The sequence below is a fragment of the Neovison vison genome, chromosome 14 (genome assembly GCF_020171115.1).
Source record: "Neovison vison isolate M4711 chromosome 14, ASM_NN_V1, whole genome shotgun sequence".
In the NCBI taxonomy this organism is placed as follows: Eukaryota; Metazoa; Chordata; class Mammalia; order Carnivora; family Mustelidae; genus Neogale; species Neogale vison.
In genome coordinates this window covers 10738836-10757243 of record NC_058104.1, presented here as the reverse complement: position 1 = coordinate 10757243, position 18408 = coordinate 10738836, and the positions used below count along the sequence as shown (strand labels likewise).

General features: G+C 48.0%; 1 protein-coding gene across 3 annotated transcripts in view; it reads right to left on the bottom strand.

The window, feature by feature from the left end:
- Positions 1-1214: 1214 nt before the first annotated feature.
- STYXL1 (serine/threonine/tyrosine interacting like 1) overlaps positions 1215-18408 on the bottom strand; it is a 60797-nt gene continuing 43603 nt past the window's right edge. For all 3 annotated transcript variants that reach the window (XM_044232830.1, XM_044232831.1, XM_044232832.1), the window contains exons 7-9: positions 17963-18060; positions 16274-16386; positions 1215-1449 (exon numbers count right to left, since the gene is read on the bottom strand). In XM_044232830.1, the coding sequence (XP_044088765.1) occupies positions 1318-1449; positions 16274-16386; positions 17963-18060 (343 nt within the window). In that variant the 3' untranslated portion in view covers positions 1215-1317. The remainder of the gene's footprint in view (positions 1450-16273; positions 16387-17962; positions 18061-18408) is intronic.

Genomic DNA, 18408 nt, shown 5'->3' with positions numbered 1-18408 from the left:
TGGGAAAAGGCCTGCGGCGGCCAGCGTGCTAGCCCCGCCCCCGGCCCGAGCCAATCGGGGCCCTGGGAGGGGCAGGGGCGGGGCCAAGGGCAGCAGGGGGCGCTCACCCCGCCGCCCTCGTCTGGCGGGGGGCCGGCGCGTCGTGCCAGCCGCGTGCGGCGGCCCAAGAGCTCCGGCCCGTCGTGCTGGCAGTAAACCGAGACGCACGGAGGTGACCCCTGCCTCGGAGACTCTCGTCCTTGGGAAAGCGGCGCCTCTGCAGGGGGAGGATTCGGAACCTCTCTTCTACGGTCGCCCTGACCCCAGGCTCGCCCTGACCCCACGCTCGCCGCGGAGGGTCTTCCAGAGCCAGCAGACGGCCGGGCCTAAAGCACAAGCTATTCCGCATCGTGCCCCTGATGGAAACTTCCCAGGGCTCTGCCCTGGAGCCCCCAACCCCCAGAGCCATCGCTTGCAGCCAGTCTCTGTCCTGGCTCCTGTCCTAACTGACCCCAAGCCTGAGTCCACGGGACAGCTCTTACCTTAGAGCAAAACCCCACTCCTTGAGGGCCTGGGCTTCCGTAGGGGAGAAGGGGGACTCCCCCCTCCTGCAAAGAGTCCTGGGAGGGAAGATGACCTTCACCTCTATGTCCCTCCCCAGCTGCGAGCAGGGGGCAGGGAGTGTCTGCTGCGTGACACGGACATCCTAAACTCCCTGTCAGTCCCATGCCCTGCGACTGGGGCTGCGGGTGCAGCCAGCGCTGGGAAGTGCGTTCTGAAGAAAAGTCCCTTTAAGACCTGAGGAATTTCTAGAAACAGGGGTGTAGGAGATAGGAGGGGTGGAAATCTAGGAAAGGAAATCCAAACATGGCATCAACGGGCAGAGTGGTGGGGAGGGCTGGGACCCGGGGTGAGACAAGACTGTATTTGTGCCAGGAGCTCCCCAGCGCTGCGGAGCCTGGCACCTGGGCCAGGACTGGGCATGGGCACTACAACAGCCTGTGAGCCAACCGAAGGCAGGCGGAACCCTTGGAGCTCCTCCCAGCCAGCCTCCGAAGGTCATGGGGGCACGTGGGAGAGCTGCTCAGAAGCTCAACGCTCTTCCAGAAGCAACCTCCATCGAGTGGGGCGGGGGGACCCTGGGACGGGGGTTCTCCCGGAGTCTGGGCAGAGAACACCTGCTCCAGGGTGTGGACGAGGAGCCAGAGCAGAGCTGCAAGAGGCTGACACAGGACTCCAGGCGGCAAAGGCCTTCTCTTTCCACACCAACCTGGTTACACGGCCTGGCCCACTACCCCCGGGAAGCCCTCCGGACCCGGAGCTGGACCACAGAGAAGATCAGCAGAGCGGATCCAAGATGTCTGTGACGGAGTCTCCAAGGATGACCTTCTCCCACTCGGACAGCTGAGCCACCAAGCCCTGGCTGGGATGCACGTTGTTTTTGCACTTCTTGACATGGGCCCAGGACTTCTGTCAATGCAAGGAGGAGAAAGCGGACTTTGGGATGGGACCGGGGCCTTTCCACCTACATACAGCGGCGGGACGGGAGGCATCTGCCCAGGGGCCAGCAGCATGGCTTCGCGGCGGGACACAGAGGCAGCAGCGGGCCAGCACCGATGCAGGAGCCATGGGAGCCCCGCTCTGTCTTGAGCGAGTCCCTCTGCTGCTGGACATGGAGGCAGGGACCCCTCCTACTTCAGATGGCCCCCGTGAAGCTTCAGACAACGTGGGCGAAAAATCCCGTGGGTAGGAGCGCACCATGGCCAAGCCCGACACACAATGCCGCCTCGACAAAGGTTTGCGCTGTGAACGGATAAATTCACCGGAACGGGAAGAGCACTGTGGGAGGAATTCTCCAAAGGAGGGAAACGGAAGCCGCTTGCTTTCAAGTGCACAGGAAGGAAGAGGACAAGCCGGTCTCCATCTAGACTGAAGACAGAGGAAAAAGGAAAAGGTCAAAGCGGGGCCTCAGCAAACTAGGAAGAGAAAAATGCACCCGAACGTAATAAAGGCCATGGACAACAAGCCCAGGGTGACATACTGGTGCAAGACAGAGAGCTTTTCCTCTAAGATCAGGAAAAGGACAAGGATGCCCGCTTTTATCGCTTCTGCTTAACATTATACTAGAAGTCCTAACCACCAAAGGGAGGGAGGGAGGCAGGAAGGAAGTGGGGAAAGGAGGGAGGGAGGGAGCGCAACAGGGAGTCCAAATTGGAGAAGTAAAATTACCTGTTTGCAGGTGACATGGCTGTATGTATAGAAACCTTTAAAGATTACACTGAAACAAAAATCTGTCAGAATAAATGAATTTAGCGATGTTGCCCCATTACGAAATCCCACACTCCAAATCAGTTGCATCTGTATACATTAATGATGAAATCTGAAAAGTCAGTTAAGAACAAATTCCACTTACAATGGCATCGAAAGGAATCTGATATTTAGGAATAAATTTAACCAAGGAGTACCCTGAAAATTACAAAGCATGGTTGGAAGAAACTTAAAAAGACACAAATAAATGGGAAGACATCCTCTGTACGTGGCTCAGAAGACGATACTGTTAGGATGCCGGGACTACCCAAAGCCTCTGTAGATTTAATGCAATCTCTACCGGATCCCAATAGCATTTCTTGCAGAAACTGAGAAACCCATCCTGAAATTCATATGGAATCGCAAGAGACCCCAAATGCCAAAACAATCTTGAGAAAGGAGAACAGCACTGGAATTCTCATGCTTCCTGATTTCAAATCTCTGAAGCTATTACAAAACTACAGTGATCAAAACAGTGTGGTGTTGGCACACAGACGGACATTTAGACCAAAGGAACAGGACAGACGGCCCAGAAATAAGCCCTCGCACGTAGGGCCAAGTGCCTTGAACGAGACTGCCAAAACCATTCGGAGAAGAAAGGGCAGTCTTGTCAACAAATGATGCTGGGAAAGCTGGAAATCCACACACAGAAGAGCCAAGCCGGACCCCTATCTCACAGCGTGTGCAAAAATCAAAATGATTGAAGACTTAAATGTGAGAGCTTAAGCTATAAAAATCCTAGATAAAAACATAGGACAAATGCTTTATAACTTGGATTTGGCAATGATTTCTCCAAGACGTCAAAAGCACAGGTGATTAAAAAATGGGCAAATTGGGGCCCCCCGGGTGGCTTAGTCGGTTAAGCCGCTGCCTTCGGCTCAAGTCATGATCTCAGGGTCCTGGGATCGAGCCCCGCATCGGGCTCTCTGCTCATCAGGGAGCCTGCTTCCCCCCACCGCCTGCCTGCCTCTCTGCCTGCTTGTGCTCCCTCTCTCGCTGACAAATAAATTTTTTAAAAAATCTTAAAAAAAAAAAAAAAGGACAAAGTGGACTACATCAAAATAATGAACTTCTGCTTAGTCTCGGGTAACAGACAGAAGGTTGCTGGGGGGTGGGGGGAGGGATGGGGTGGCGGGTGATGGACATTGGGGAGGGCATGTGCTACGGTGAGTGCTGTGAATTCTGTAAGACTGATGATTCACAGACCTGCACCCCTGAAGCAAATAATACATTATATGTTAATTTTTAAAACTTTAAAAATAACAAACTTCTATGCATCAAAAGACACGATCCACAGAGTGAAAAGGCAGCCACAGGATAGGAGGAAACATTCCCAAATCATGTATCTGATTGACGTTCAGGTGTTCATATGAAGAATATAGAAAGAGCTCCTCAAACTCAACCAAAAAAAAAACCCCAAACAATCCAATTAAAAAATAGGCAAAGAACTTGAATAGACATTTCTCCAAAAGACAGATAAACGATCAATAAGCAGATAAAAAATTTTGCTCAACACCACTAATCATTAGGGAAATGCAAATCAAAACTACAATGAGATACCACGTCACACCCATGAAGATAATTATTATATTTTTTAAAAACCAGAACACAACAAGCATTGGCAAGGGGGTGAAGAACTTGAACCCTTCTGCACTGTTGGTGGGAATGTAAAATGGTGCAGCCGCTATGGAAAAACAGTATGGAAATTCCTCAAAAAATTAAAAACAGAGGGGCACCTGGGTGGCTCAACTGACTAAGCGTCTGCCTTCGGCTCAGGTCATTTTACCAAGGTCTTGGGATCAAGACCCGCATCAGGCTCTCTGCTCAGCGGGGAGCCTGCTTCTGCCTCTTCCTCTTCCCCCTCCCCCTCCGCTCACGCTCTGTCTCTGGCTTTCTCTCAAGCAAATAAATAAAATCTTTATTAAAAAATTAAGAATAGAGATACCATATAATCGAGCTATTTCACTTCCGGGTATCTACCCAAAAGAACTGAACCCAGGGTCTTGAAGAGATGTTAGTACACCCGTATCTGCAGCAGCACTGTTCAGTGTCTAAAACATGGGGGACCCCAAGCATCCATCAATGGACAAACAGAAAAACAAAACGTGACATACATACACCACGGAATATTATTCCGTCTTTAAAAAGAAGGAAATTCTGACACACGCGACAATATGGATTTTCTCAACAATTAGGAGAAGTGATATAAACCAGGCAAAAAAGAGACAAATATTGTATAATCCACCGATAGGAGGAGTCTAGAGTAGCTGAAATCACAGACACAGGGAGCAGAATGGTGGTTGCAGGGCTCGGGGGTGGGGAGAACAGGAAGTTACTGTTTAATGGGTACAGAGTTTGTTTTACAAGACGAGAAGAGTTCTGGGGATGGATGATGGTTAGAAAGCACTTAATACCACTGAACTGCACACTTTTAAAAAAATGTTTTAGGGACGCCTGGATGGTTCAGTCAATTAAGCGTCCAACTCTTGGTTTTGGCTCAGGTCATGATCTCAGGGTCATGAGATCAAGCCCATGTCAGGCTCCACAGTCAGTGTGGAGTCTTCTGGAAATTCTCTCTCCCTCTGCCCTGCCTCCCACTTGCACATGCTCTCTCTCTAAAATAAATCTTAAAAAAAAAAAAAAGTGGTTAAGATGCTAAATGTTACATTATGTGTATTTTAACCCAATAAAAAGAGAAAAAAGCTACAATGAGATACCAGCTCATACCCATCAGGATGGCTATTATTTAATTAAAAACAACAACAGGAAAATAGAAGTGCTGGTAACGATGTGGAGAAACTGGAACCCTTGTGCGCCGTTGGTGGGAATGTAAAATGGTGTAACTGGCACGGAAAACAGTACAGTGATTACTCAAAAAAGTAAAAATAGAATTACCATATGATCCAGCAATTCTACTCTGGATATTTACCCAAAATAACTGAAAGCAGGTGGCCAGTGGGGCTTGTGTTTATGGGTTCAACAGCACAGTGGCAAAACAAGAAATAATTCATCTCAGGGCTCAGTGCAAAAGGAGCAAACAGGCATGCCTATCTTCTGGTCTTCCCCTGAAAAAGATGTATTTACATATTTTTAAGTCTGCTTCCAATCAGCCTGAATCCAGGTGCAGACTGAGACCCTCCCCTTTAGGGCACTGAAAGGTCCTGGCAAACCTTCAGCTACTGGGAGCCACTAAGAACAAAGCAAGCTGGGAAATGTTTGAGAGACAACCAAGAACTAGGAAAGGGTTGAACCAGAAGGTTCATTTCCGACACAAGGTCACTCCTTCAAAGGTGGCTGTTTTCTCTAATGCATAGAAACCAACAGAGTCAAAGAAAACGAAAAACAAAAACAAAAACCAGGAATACAATCAAATGAAAGAAAAAGATAAAATCTCATATGGGGCACCTGGGTGGCTCAGTGGGTTAAGCCTCTGCCTTTGGCTCAGGTCATGATCTCAGAGTCCTGGGATCAAGCCCCGCATCGGGCTCTCTGCTTAGCAAGGAGCCTGCTTCCTCCTCTCTCTCTCTCTCTGCTTGCCTCTCTGCCTGCTTGTGATCTCTGTCAAATAAATAAATAAAATCTTTAAAAAAAAAAAAAAGATAAAATCCCATAAAAACATCTTAATGAAACGGAGACAAGTGATTTATCGGATAAAGAGTTCATGCCATAAAGATGCTCACCGAGTTCCGGAAAACATTGCATGAACAAAATGAGAATCCAGCTAAGAGAGAGAAAACATAAAGTACCCAACACGTCACAGGGTTGAGGAATACAATAACTGAACTGAAAAAATACAATGGGAATATTCAACCACAGACACATGAAGTGGAAGAAAAGGTCTGTGGACTGAAGGACAGTGGAGCAGAATCAAAGCAGGAGAAGAAGAGAAGAAAGATGGAAGGAAGGAAGGAAAAGAAAAAAGAAAAACAGTGAGCATAGCTTAAGGGACTTATGGGCAATACCAAGAGAATCAACATTAACATTACAGGGGTCCCAGAAGGACAAGAAAGAGAAAGGGACAGACAACTTCTCTGAAAAAAATAATACTGCATACTTCCCTAGCCTGGAAAAGGAAATAGATACCCAGAGTCCAAAGAATTCCAAAAAAGATGCACCCAAAGAGATCCACACCAAGACTTATCACAATTAAATTGTCGAAAGTTAAAGACAAGGAGGGAATCTTAAGAGCAACAAGGGAAAAACAACTTGGTACCCAGGAGGGAAGCCCCATTAAACTCTCAGCAGATTTTCAGCAGAAACTCTGCAGATTAGAAGGAAGTAAGGGGATATATTCAAAGTGCTAAAAGAAAAAAACCTGCCCACCAAGAATACTCTACAGAGGGGCGCCTGGGTGGCTCAGTGGGTTAAGCCTCTGCCTTCAGCTCGGGTCATAATCCCAGGGTCCTGGGATTGAGCCCCACATCGGGCTCTCTGCTCAGCAGGGAGCCTGCTCTCCCCACCCCGCCTGCCTCTCTGCCTACTTGTGCTCTCTCTCTCTGTCAAATAAATACATAAAATCTTAAAAAAAAAAAAAAAAAGAATTGAAGACGTTAATCACCTCTAGACCAGCTTTACTGGTCTTTACTTCTTTCGGCTGAAATGAAATGGCACTGACTAGTATCAGGAAAACAGGCATCCATAAATATCACTAATAAAGTAAAATTCAGAATAATCTAATGTGGACATGGTGGGTTCACTTATAAATCTAGCATGAAGGTTCAAAGACAAAAATAGTACAAACAGCTGTAACCCCAATAATTCTGTAATGACATAAAAGACAAAAAGATGTAGATTGTGACATCGAAACCACAAAACGTGGGGGCTGTGGAGTAAAGATGCAGAGCTTTAGACTGTGTGCAAATTTAAGTTGTTATCAACTGAAGACAGACTGTTATAAGTTGTTTTATGTAAGCCTCAAAACCTATAATAGATACACAAAAGATAAAGGAATAAGCATTCCACTATGGAAAAAACCACCAAATCACAAAGGAGGAGTGCAAGAGAAGGGAAAAAGGAATTACAGACACAGCCAAAAAACAGCTAACGAAATGGCAGTAAGTCCATACCTAGCAATAATTACCTTAAATGTGAATGGACTAAATTCTCTCATCAAAAGATACAGAGGGACTAAATGATGATGTCCCATCTATATGCTGCCCAAGACACTCCAATGTTCAGATACACACAGACTGAAAGCGAAGGGACAGCAAAAGATACTCCATGCAAATGGAAACCAGAAGAAAGCTCGGGCTGCTATCCTTGTATCAGAAAAAATAGACCTCAGGGAGCCTGGGTGGCTCAGTCAGTTAAGCTTCTGCCTTTGGCTCAGGTCACGATCCCAGAGTCCTGGGATCCAGTCCCACATCGGGCTCTCTGCTCGACGGGAATCCTGCTTCTCCCTCTGCCTACTACTCACTCTCTCTCTCTCTCTCTGACAAATACATAAATAAAATCTTTAAAAAAGAAAAAAAAGAAAGTAAAAGAAAAAACAGACTTTAAGACAAAGACTGCAATACGAGACAAAGAATGTCATTACGTAACGATAAATGAATCAATTCAACAAAGATATATAACATTTATAAATAATTATGCACCCAACACAGGAGCACCTAAATATATAAAGTAAATGTTAACAGACCTAAAGAGAGAAATAGACAGCAATATATTAATAGAAGGGGACCTTAATACCCCACTTTCTTTCTTTCTTTTTAAGATTTTATTTATTTGTTTGAGAGAGAGAGAGCATGAGAGGGGAGAAGGTCAGAGGGAGAAGCAGACTCCCCACGGAGCTGGGAGTCCAATGCAGGACTCGATCCTGGAACTCTGAGATCATGATCCCAGGCAAAGGCAGTCACCTAACCAACTGAGCCACCCAAGAGCCCTAGTCCCCCACTTTCATCAACAGATAGGTCATCCAGACAGAAAATCAATAAGGAAACACTGGCCTTAAATGATACAATAAACCAGATGGACTTAAAAGACATTTACAAAACATTCCATCCCAAAGCAGTAGACTACACATTCCTCTCAAGTGCACATGGAACAGCCTCTAGGACAGATGTTAGGCCACAAAACAGATCATAATAAATTTGAGAAGACTGAAATATTATCAAGCATCTTTCCTAGTTTTATGGTATAAAACTACAAGGTGATTTTAAGAAAAAATTGGAAAATGCACACATATATGGATATTACTGAACAACCCATGGGTCAATGAAGAAATCAAAAGAGAAACCAAAAATATCTTGAAGGGTACATGGTTGACTCCGTTGGTGGAGCATACAACTCTTAATTTCAGGGTTCTGGGTTTGAGCCCCACACTGGGTATAGAGATTACTTAGAAATAAAACCTAAGAAAGAAAAAATGAAAAGGAAAAGAAAAAGGAAAAAAAGGCCTTAAAGTCTCCATCAAAAAAGTGTCAGCACTAATGAACAAATTCAGTAAAGTTACAAGATACAAAATCAATGTACAAAAATCAGGTGCAGAGCACCTGGGTGGCTCAGTGGGTTGAGCCTCTGCCTTTGGCTCAGGTCATGGTCTCAGGGTCCTGGAATCGAGCCCCGCATCGGGCTCTCTGCTCAGTAGTGAGTCTGCTTCCCCCTCCCTCTCTGCCTGCCTCTCTGACTACTTGTGATCTCTCTGTCAAATAAATAAATGAATAAAAATTTTTAAAAAATCAGGTGCATTTCTATGCATTAAAAATAAACTATCAGAAAGAGAAATTAAGAAAGCATTTACAACTGCATCAAAGAGAACAAAATACCTAGGGATAAATTTAACCAAGGGGTGAAAACCTGTACACTGAAAATTATAAGATATTGATAAAAAGAAACTGAGGAAGAAACAAATAAATAGAAAGATATTCCATGCTCATGAATTAGAAGAATTAATATTGTTAAAATGTCTGTACTACCCAAAGCCATCTACAGATTCAATATAATCCCTACCAAAATTCCAATGGAATTTTTCACAGAACTAGAACAACCATCCTTAAACATGCATAAAGCCATAAAAGACCCTCAAGTAGCTAGAACAATCTTGAGAAAGAAGAACAAAGCTGGAGGTATCACATCCTGATTTTGAACTATATTACAAAGCTATAGTAATCAAGGCAGTATGGTATGAGCATAAAAATATATACCAAGATCAATGGAACAAAACGATCTAGAAATAAACCCACACATACATTTTCAATTAATTTATATGACAAAGGAGGGCTCAGCTGTTAGGTGTCTGCCTTCGGTGCAGGTCATGATCTCAGGGTCCTGGGATCAAGCTCTACATCGGTCTCCCAGCTCAGCAGGAAGCCTGCTTCTCCCTCTCCCACTCCCCCTGCTTGTGTTCCCTCTCCCGCTGTGTGTCTCTATCAAATAAATAAATAGACAAATCTTTTAAAAAATTATGACAAAAGAGATGAGAATATATGCGGGTAAAGGTCAGTCTCTTCGATAAATGGCATTGGGAAAGCTGGACAGCCACACGCAAAATAGGGAAACTGGACCATGTCTTACTCCATGCACAAAAATCAACCCCCCAAAAATTAAAGGCTTGAATATAAGACCTGAACCCATAGTGCTCAAAAGAAAACATATCGAGTAAGCTCCCTGATATCAGTCTTGGTGATGATATTTTGGATTTGATACCAAAAGCAAAAGTAACAAGAACAAAAATAAACAAGCGGGACTACATCAAACTAAAAAGCTTTTACACCATGAAGGAAAACCATCAACAAAGTGAAAAGGCAACCTATGGAATGGGAGGAAATATCTGTAAATCACACATCTAGTAAGGGGTTAATATCCAACATATATAAAGAACTCTTGCAACCCAAAGGGGGGGGGAATCTGATTTTAAATAGAGCAGAAGATCTGGATAGACATTTTCCCAAAGAAGACATACAGATGGTCAAGATATACTTGAGAAGGGGCTCAACATTACTTATCATCAGGGAAATGCAAATCAAAACCACTAATGAGATATCGCCTCACACCTGGCAATATCTCGTTTTGGCTATTACCAAAAATGGAAGAAATAACAAGTGCTGAAAAGGATGAGGAAAAGAGGGAACCCTTATGCATGGCTGATGGAAATGTAAATTGGTGCAGCTACTAGGAAATTGTATGGAGGTTCATCAAAAAATTAAGAACAGAACTCCCATATATGATCCAGGATCCCACTTCTGAGTATTCATCCAAAGGAAACAAAAATACTAACCCAGGGGCACCTGGGTGGCTCAGTGGGTTAAAGCCTCTGCCTTCAGCTCAGGTCATGATCCCAGGGTCCTAGGATCAAGCCCTGCATCAGGTTTAGCAGGAAGCCTGCTTCCTCCTCTTTCTCTCTGCCTACTTGTGATCTCTATCAAATAAATAAACAACATCTTTAAAAAATATATACTAACCCAAAAAAGTATCTGTACCCCATGTTCACTGCAGCATTATTCACAATAGCCAAAATATGGAAACGACCTAAGTGGCCAGTGACGGATGAATGGATTAGGAAGATGTGGAATGGAATGGAACACACAACAGAATATTATTCAACCATTAAAAAGGAGGAAATCCTGCCATTTGTGACCACATGGATGGACCTTGAAGGCATCATGCTAAGTGAAGTAAGTCAGATAGAGAAGCACCAAAAAAAAAAAAAAAATGCTTAACTCAGACACAGAGACTAGAGTAATGGTTGCCAGAGGTAGGGGCCAGGGCTGGGCAATATGGGTGAAAAGTGGTCAAAATGTACAAACTCCCAATTACAAAATAAATCAGTCCTATGGATATATACAGGATGGTGACTATGGTTCACATTGTATTGTTTATTTTAAAAGTTGCTAGGAGAGTAGATCTTAAAAGTTCTCATCACAAAAAAAAATTTTTTTTAACTATATGTGGTGGTGGATGTTATCATTTTATAGTGATCACTGAATAATTGTTGTATACCTGAAACTAATATAATGTTACACATCAATTATTTCTTAATAGAGTAAAGTAAAAAGAAAAATAATTGAATACAGGATCTCAAAGAGATATTCATACACCCATGTTCACAGCAACATTATTCACAAAATAGACAAAAGGTGGAAGTAACCCAAGTGCCCATCAACAGAAGAAGGGATAAATAAAATGTGTGTATATATACAGATACACACACACGGGTATGTACCTCACAGAGCATCAGTGTATGTGAGGCAAAAAGTGACAGAACTGCAAGGAGGAACAGATGACTCCACTGTCACAGAGACTTTTATCACCTCTCTATTGGTAATGGACAGATAGAACAGGCAGAAAATCAGTACGACCACAGCTGAACTTGACGGCACCATTAATTAACTCAATATAACTGACATCTGTAGAAATAGTCCATCGAACAAGAGAATACACATTCTTCTCAAGCTCAAATGGAACATTCACCAAGATGAATGTTCATCTAAATCAATCATCTAAGCTTCCCTCTTGGGAAATGAAAAATAGAAGAGTAAATGAAGCCCAAAATAAATAGGAAAAAAAAAAGAAATAGTAAAAATTAAAGCAGGGGCGCCTGCGGCTCAGTTGAACTTCCAACTCTTGGTTTCAGTTCAGGTCATGATATTGGGGTCGTCGGGATGGAGCCTCCCATTGGGCTCTGTGCTCAGTGGGGAGTCTGCTTGGGACTTTCTCCCTCCACCTCTGCTCTTCCCCATCCCCTCTCTCTCAAAAATCAATAAAATGTTTAAAACATTAAAGCGGGTATTAATGACATTGAAAACAGAAAATCAACAGGAAAAAAAATTCAGTGAAACCTAAAGCTGGTTCTTTGGGGGGAGAAAAAAAAGCCACAGGGTGCCCTGGTGGCTCAGTGAGTTAAGCCTCTGCCTTCAGCTCGGGTCATGATCTCAGGATCCTGGGATCGAGCCCTCATCGGGCTCTCTGCTCAGCCAGAGCCTGCCTCTCTGCTTACTTGTGATCTCTCTGTAAAGTAAATAAATAAAATCTTTCTCTGCTCAGCCAGAGCCTGCCTCTCTGCTTACTTGTGATCTCTCTGTAAAGTAAATAAATAAAATCTTTTTTTTTTAAGCCGCAAAATTGATAAGCCTCTGGCCAGGTTACTAAGAAAAGGAAGAAAATACAAATTATTAATATCAGAAATGAAAAATGAGACATCAGTACAGAGCCCATGGACATTAAAAGGATAATAAAGGAATACTATGAACAACGCCATGTCCACATAGAATCTAGATGAAATAGACCAATTCCTTGAGAGACAAAATCTGCCAAAACTCACACAAAAATCACACAATCTGAATAGGCCTATATCTATTAAAGAAATCGAATCAATAGAAAAAAAGATCTCCCAAAAGAGAAAGCACCAGGCCCAGAGGGACTCACTGGTGAATACCACATATAACAGAATAGTATGCAGCCTTAAAAAGCAAGGAAATTTGAACACATGATGTAACATGAACAAACCTTAAGAATATTATGCTAAGTGAAATAAGCCAGTCACAAAAGGGCAAATACTATGTGATTCCACTTATATGGGGTAGCTAGAGTAGTCAAGTTTATAGACACAGAAAGTAGCATGGTAGTTGCCAGGGGCTGGGGTCAGAAGGGACTAGAGAGATGCAGAGTTCCAGTTCTGCAAGATGAAAAGAATTCTGGAGACTGGCTGCACCACAGGGAATGTATTTAACACTGCTGAACTGTGTGCTTAAAAATGACAGAGATGGGGGCGCCTGGGTGGCTCAGCGGTTTAAAGCCTCCGGTCATGATCTCAGGGTCCTGGGATTGAGTCCCACATCGGGCTCTCTGCTTAGCAGGGAGCCTGCTTCCTCTGCTCTCTCTCTCTGCCTGCCTCTCTGCCTACTTGTGAACTCTGTCAAATAATTTTTTTAAAAAAACCTAAAAAAAAAAAATGACAGATGTGATATGTGCATTTTGCCGTTATGGGGGGAAATATCCATGGTACCCCGGGCAGAGCTATGTAGTTGTAAGGATTATTAAGTCCTGGTCAGGTCAGATTGGTCCTTTGAGGACAAAGTGTAACCATGGTCCCCCATGCTGACTGTTCACAACCCCTTTCCAGCCCACAGAGCACCTGCTGGGACACAGCGAACACCTGTGGGTAGAAGCGGTTTGGGGGGGGGGGCGGGGAGTCATGGCCAGGTAACTCTCAGAAATGGGTGGCAGCCAGCTCACTGCCCGATTCTTCAGATGACAGGCCAGAGCTCCCCCTGCTGCCCTAGGGCCCCTTGGAAAGCCCAGATTCTGAAACTAACTGGGTCATGTGGCTTTGGATTCCGCTACTTACAACTGGGGGGCCTTGGGCAAATTATTCAGCCTCTCTAGACCTCCTGCCAAACAGTTAATAACATGCTGTGGGGTCACTGGGTTTTCAACACACATGAAGTCCTTGCAAACGCATATGGGAAGCCCTCTGCCAGCGTTAGCTAGTACAATGCCTCAGCAGTTGGTTTGTGGTTTTGTTCTTTTTTTTTTTTTTCTCCCTCTGAAGACCTTTAAGGAACAAAGTTACTCCCAGTAGGTTAAAGGAGCTGAAATAGGTTTCTTAAGGGCTCGCTGGCTCTGGGAGCCCATCCACTCTTATGCCAAAGCTTTGAAAGCCAAGGACAGGCACGGTGGCCCCGGGTGCCAGATTCCTCCAGTTCATCCCTCAGCTTCCCATTCCTGATCTTGGTACCCCAAGGAACGGAGTAGGGACCATAAACCCCAGGAAGCAGTATATTGCCCAAGAGTGGCCCACACTTCCCTCCCCTTTTTCTTGCCAGTGCCCTGGGCTCTGACCATCACCTCTGAGCTAACAACAGCCAGGGGAACAGTTGCCCCCAAGACCACAAAGACAACAGGAGGGGGGACCGTCTCTCTGGACCCCGGGCAGCAGCAGAGCTGAGCCCCGGTCAACCTCTGTCAGCAATCCAGGGCCTTGCTTGGTAGCAAGAAAACCTAACCGCCACCCAGGACTGACGCAGTCTGGAAAGGACCCAGCAAGGTCCCCGCGGCAGTCCGTCCTGCCCACAGCTCCTTCTGTCGCGAGTTCTCTAGACGGCGACTCAGGGCAGAACGCCCAGCAACAGGACTTTCCTGTACGTGAGGCTGAGTTTGCTGCCCCAGGATGGGAGCCCGGGGGCTTCTCCCAAGAGCAAGGACGATCTGGCCCTCAGGGGCCCAGGCACCTGTCCTTCAATGACCACTGAGCCGGACAGCCACACCCGGACGGGCCTCAACCTCCCTCCTGGAGTCATGCAGGGGCCGGTAAAGGTCAGAGTGCAGGCCAACACGTGCACTGTCGCCAGGGGGGCCTGGCCCTCGCTGCTGGAGAACTCAGAGCCAGGTGGGAGGCCTCTCTCTGTTCTCGGCCCAGCCAGCTCTGGAAGCCACTAGGGCCGTGGCTGGCTGGTCAGGGCTGGGGAGCATCACGAAACATCAGAGTTGCAAGGCTGTCAACCTTGTCGTGCCCAGATGTCCCTGTGAGAGATCAGGGAGCCAGGACCACTGCAGGCCCCAGGGCTCCAAATGGCCCCATCCAAACTCCGGGGGCGGGGGGGGGCAGTTCAAGTCCTGGAACGCCCCCTGCAGGCAGAGAGCTCGGCCTGCCTCCCCCCAGCTCCCCCTGCTTCTCTTCCTCCACGTTCCAGCTCAACAAGGCAGCAAAGGAGAGGCCCCTTGCAGGCCTGAGCCCCTTTGCGGGGAGGTGGCTGGAGAGCAGTCCCTGCAGGAGCAAGGCCACAGGCCTCCCTCCCGATGTGCGAGCAACTTCACCCCTCCCCCCTGCAAACCCCCAGAACACTCCAGCAGGCGAGGATCCCCGACCATTCACCTTGCACAGGGTGAGACCCGGGCTCTGGGCCTCACTCCAGGCCTCATGACTCTGCGTCCACTTTTCTCTTTCAGTCGTGGTAAAACAGACATAACAGAAAACGGCCCATTGTCACCGTGTTTGGAGCTACGGTTCAAAGGCAAGAATTCACCACGCTGTGCGACCGTCACCACTGTCCACCTCCAGAACGTTCACATCCAGGAAACAACTCCCCATTCTCGCACCTAACGTCCCCCTGGTTCATTCACGTGGCAGCAGGCGTCAAAATGTCCTTCCTTTGTAAGGCTGAGGACTACTCCGTAGTGTGGAGAGATCACCTGTTTAGTATCCTGCCATGTGTCGTGGCGTCCTACGTGGCGTGTGTCCTATGTCTTGGCGATGGTGAGTCCCGCTGCTACGAACAGGACCCCACAAACATCTGAGCCCTGGCTCTGCTCCCTTCGGGTAGGTACCTCCAGGTGGGATTGCTGGCCATCCGACACTTCCTAGCCACCAATGTCCCCAAAGAGCACAGGGGGCCAATATCTACAACCATTGGCAATGGGCTTGACCATGGTCATTCTTTGACCCTCCCCTTCCTTCCAGCATAGCCTCAAGCATACAGGGGAGTTTGGGGGCTCCACCGAAGCCCTCTGAAGTCTGGCACAAACTATGTCTCCCTGAGGGCCAGCCACCATCTCCTCGTGCCTCGGCGTCAGGAGCACTGGTTCCATGGGGTTTGTGGTGAGAGGTCTCTAACCCCCTTCTCCAGTCTGGATTAAGACCGTTGGAGCAGGTGCCCTTGGAGCCCTGCCAGGGTCATAGTTCTCTGGCTCCAACCAATAGCCAAAATGCACCTTCCTTGGAGAAGGCTGAGTGGACCCTGGTAGACAGACAGACAGCAGCGGGGGACACATACATGGTGCTGCTGGCCGTGGCCTTGCCCGGCCTGAGTCCCTGGGCCTGTCCCCTACGCCAAGCCCCAGGCCCTCATGCAATAGCCTCAGCCTCTGGCCTAGACCTTGGGGACCTTGATCTTGGGTGTGCTATGCTGGGTAAAGCACTGGACTTGCAGTTCCCTTTCCAGATCCTTCTCTTCCCGAACCCTCTAGTTAGGGCCGCCTTCCTCCCAGGTCCAGCTCTGACCCTGCCTGCTGGAGGGAGCTGCAGTCCAAGCCTTGACCAGGCAATGCATACCTTCAAGGTCTGCTCGTTCCAGTGCATGAGGAAGGCCAAGACGGCCACACAGCCACGGTTGATGCCCAGGGTGGAAAAGACCAGGATGACCGAGCCAAGCTGGAGGTGAATTTCTGCAAAAGGAAAGAAAGGGGTAGGAGGACAGTGGGGGACTTGAATGTGAGTTGCTACGTTCAGTGAGCCCGAGGTCCAGGAGTGAGTTCAGACCCAGCACAGCATGGTCCTGGCTGGCCATGTCACCTCTCTGGGACACGCTTTTGTCACCTGGCAAACAGGGACCCTGAGACCTCACTGGCAGTTCAAGAGAACCACCCTGGGGGGTCAGCATGATCGTGCAAAGGTCTTTTCTTGGCTCTCCAGGCTTCCAGCCCAGGAAGCTCCATGACCAGCTGGCCTCTCGGGCTGGGATGGACAAAGGGATGGTCCCTCCACACACACCCCCAACCCCAGCACTCGGGTACCGACAGAGGCAGCGTGGCCTGGCGTAGGTGTGAACCCTGACACTGCCACTCACAGGGTGTGGGGCCTGAGCGTGGTACTCCAAGCCACCGTTCTGTCATCTAGAAACCGGGGGGTCAGTAGACTACCTATGAGACTCTGTGCTGTGCCCAGGGAGGTCAGCTATAATCACACCTAATGAAGCCCCTGAGGCTGCCTTGCCCAGGTGTGGAGGAAGGCCAAGCTGGCTTCCTAGGCTAGTCCCGTCACCCCCAAGAACCGGAGATAATCACAGACCGTCAGCACTGGAGGAGGACCATGAGCTGATGAGCCAAGCACCTCATCATATGGACAAGGAAACAGAAGCACAGAACAGTTAAGGGCTGGCCCAGAGCCACCCAGCAAGGCAGGGCTGGAGAGGGACCCTCTCGGCCACAGGCTCTGCCACCCTGCCGCGGGACATGAGGCCAAGTCGCAACCTCAAATACTAGTCAAGTGATAGCTGAACCTCCTGGGCAGATAAGGGACGTCCTCTTCCAGCATGCCCCCCAGCAGGCGGCCAGGCGAGCCAGGGCTGCACTGGATACAGCAAGTAGACCCGGGCCCAGGCCCTGGACCCGACTCGACCTCACTCTCTCCAGCCACTGTGCGCTAGGGCAATCCTGAGACCCGAATGACTGACCGTTCCACCGTCCATGAGCGGTCACGGCCAGGTGTGGTGGGAGAGCTAAAGGGACACTGTGCACACACAGGGGGATCGCGGAGATCAGAGCTGGGAGGGTCCCAGAGCTTTCCTTCTACCCTCCCCCCACCCGCAGACCAGACAGGAGGGCAGGGACGGAGCCCAGGCCTGAGCAGGCCTCCCTGAACGCCTGCACCCACAGTGGACCAACAGGTGCTCACTGACCAAGAGGCTCGGTGAGCCCAGGACTGGGGCCTGGCCAGACCCTAGAGGGCCTAGCAATCCAGCCAGGGCCACAACACGGGGCACTCAATGGGCAATGTGGAGCTCTTATTCAGCCCCACGTCCCCCGAGGTAATAAATGTGTGACTGCCCACACTGCCGAGAGCTCCTGAGGGCCGAGCTTGCCCTAGGGCCTGGCCACCCTGGCTGGGCTGGTGCTAGGCCCTGCCCTTCCTCTCCTCAGTGCTGGCTGTCACCCTCAGGAACAGGCCTGTGGACAAGGTGCCACAGCCCCTCTGGTCCCTGGGCACAGGCCAGCCACTGCCTGGTCAGAGATCGTTCCTTACCAAGGAAGTGGCAGAGGTGCCGTAAAAAGGGGGAAATGTTGGCTTCTGGGGAATCTTCTATCTTGATGTGCAGAAGTTTGTCACTGTCGTCCACGAAACTAAACAGAAGGAAAGCCCAGGAAATCAGGCAGATTCGCACACAGCCCCCCCATCCCCACCAGAGTGAGCCTTGTGCACAGCAGACGGGACCACATGGAAGAGATGCCGAGGATAAGTAGGTGGGCAAACGTCAAGCTGTCTCAGAAACCGGCACCTGCCTCGTGGGGGTGTCCATTAGGTGAAGTCAGTTACTCCATGGAAAGCATTTGGAAATCTGCTTGGCACATAGTAACTGCTCAATAAATGTGACATCATTATCGTCAACCCCTCATGGTGCTTCCTTGGAGTATGGTGCAGAAGACCAAATGAGGAAGGGAAGGAGCCGGTAATGAGCTTGGAGAATGAAC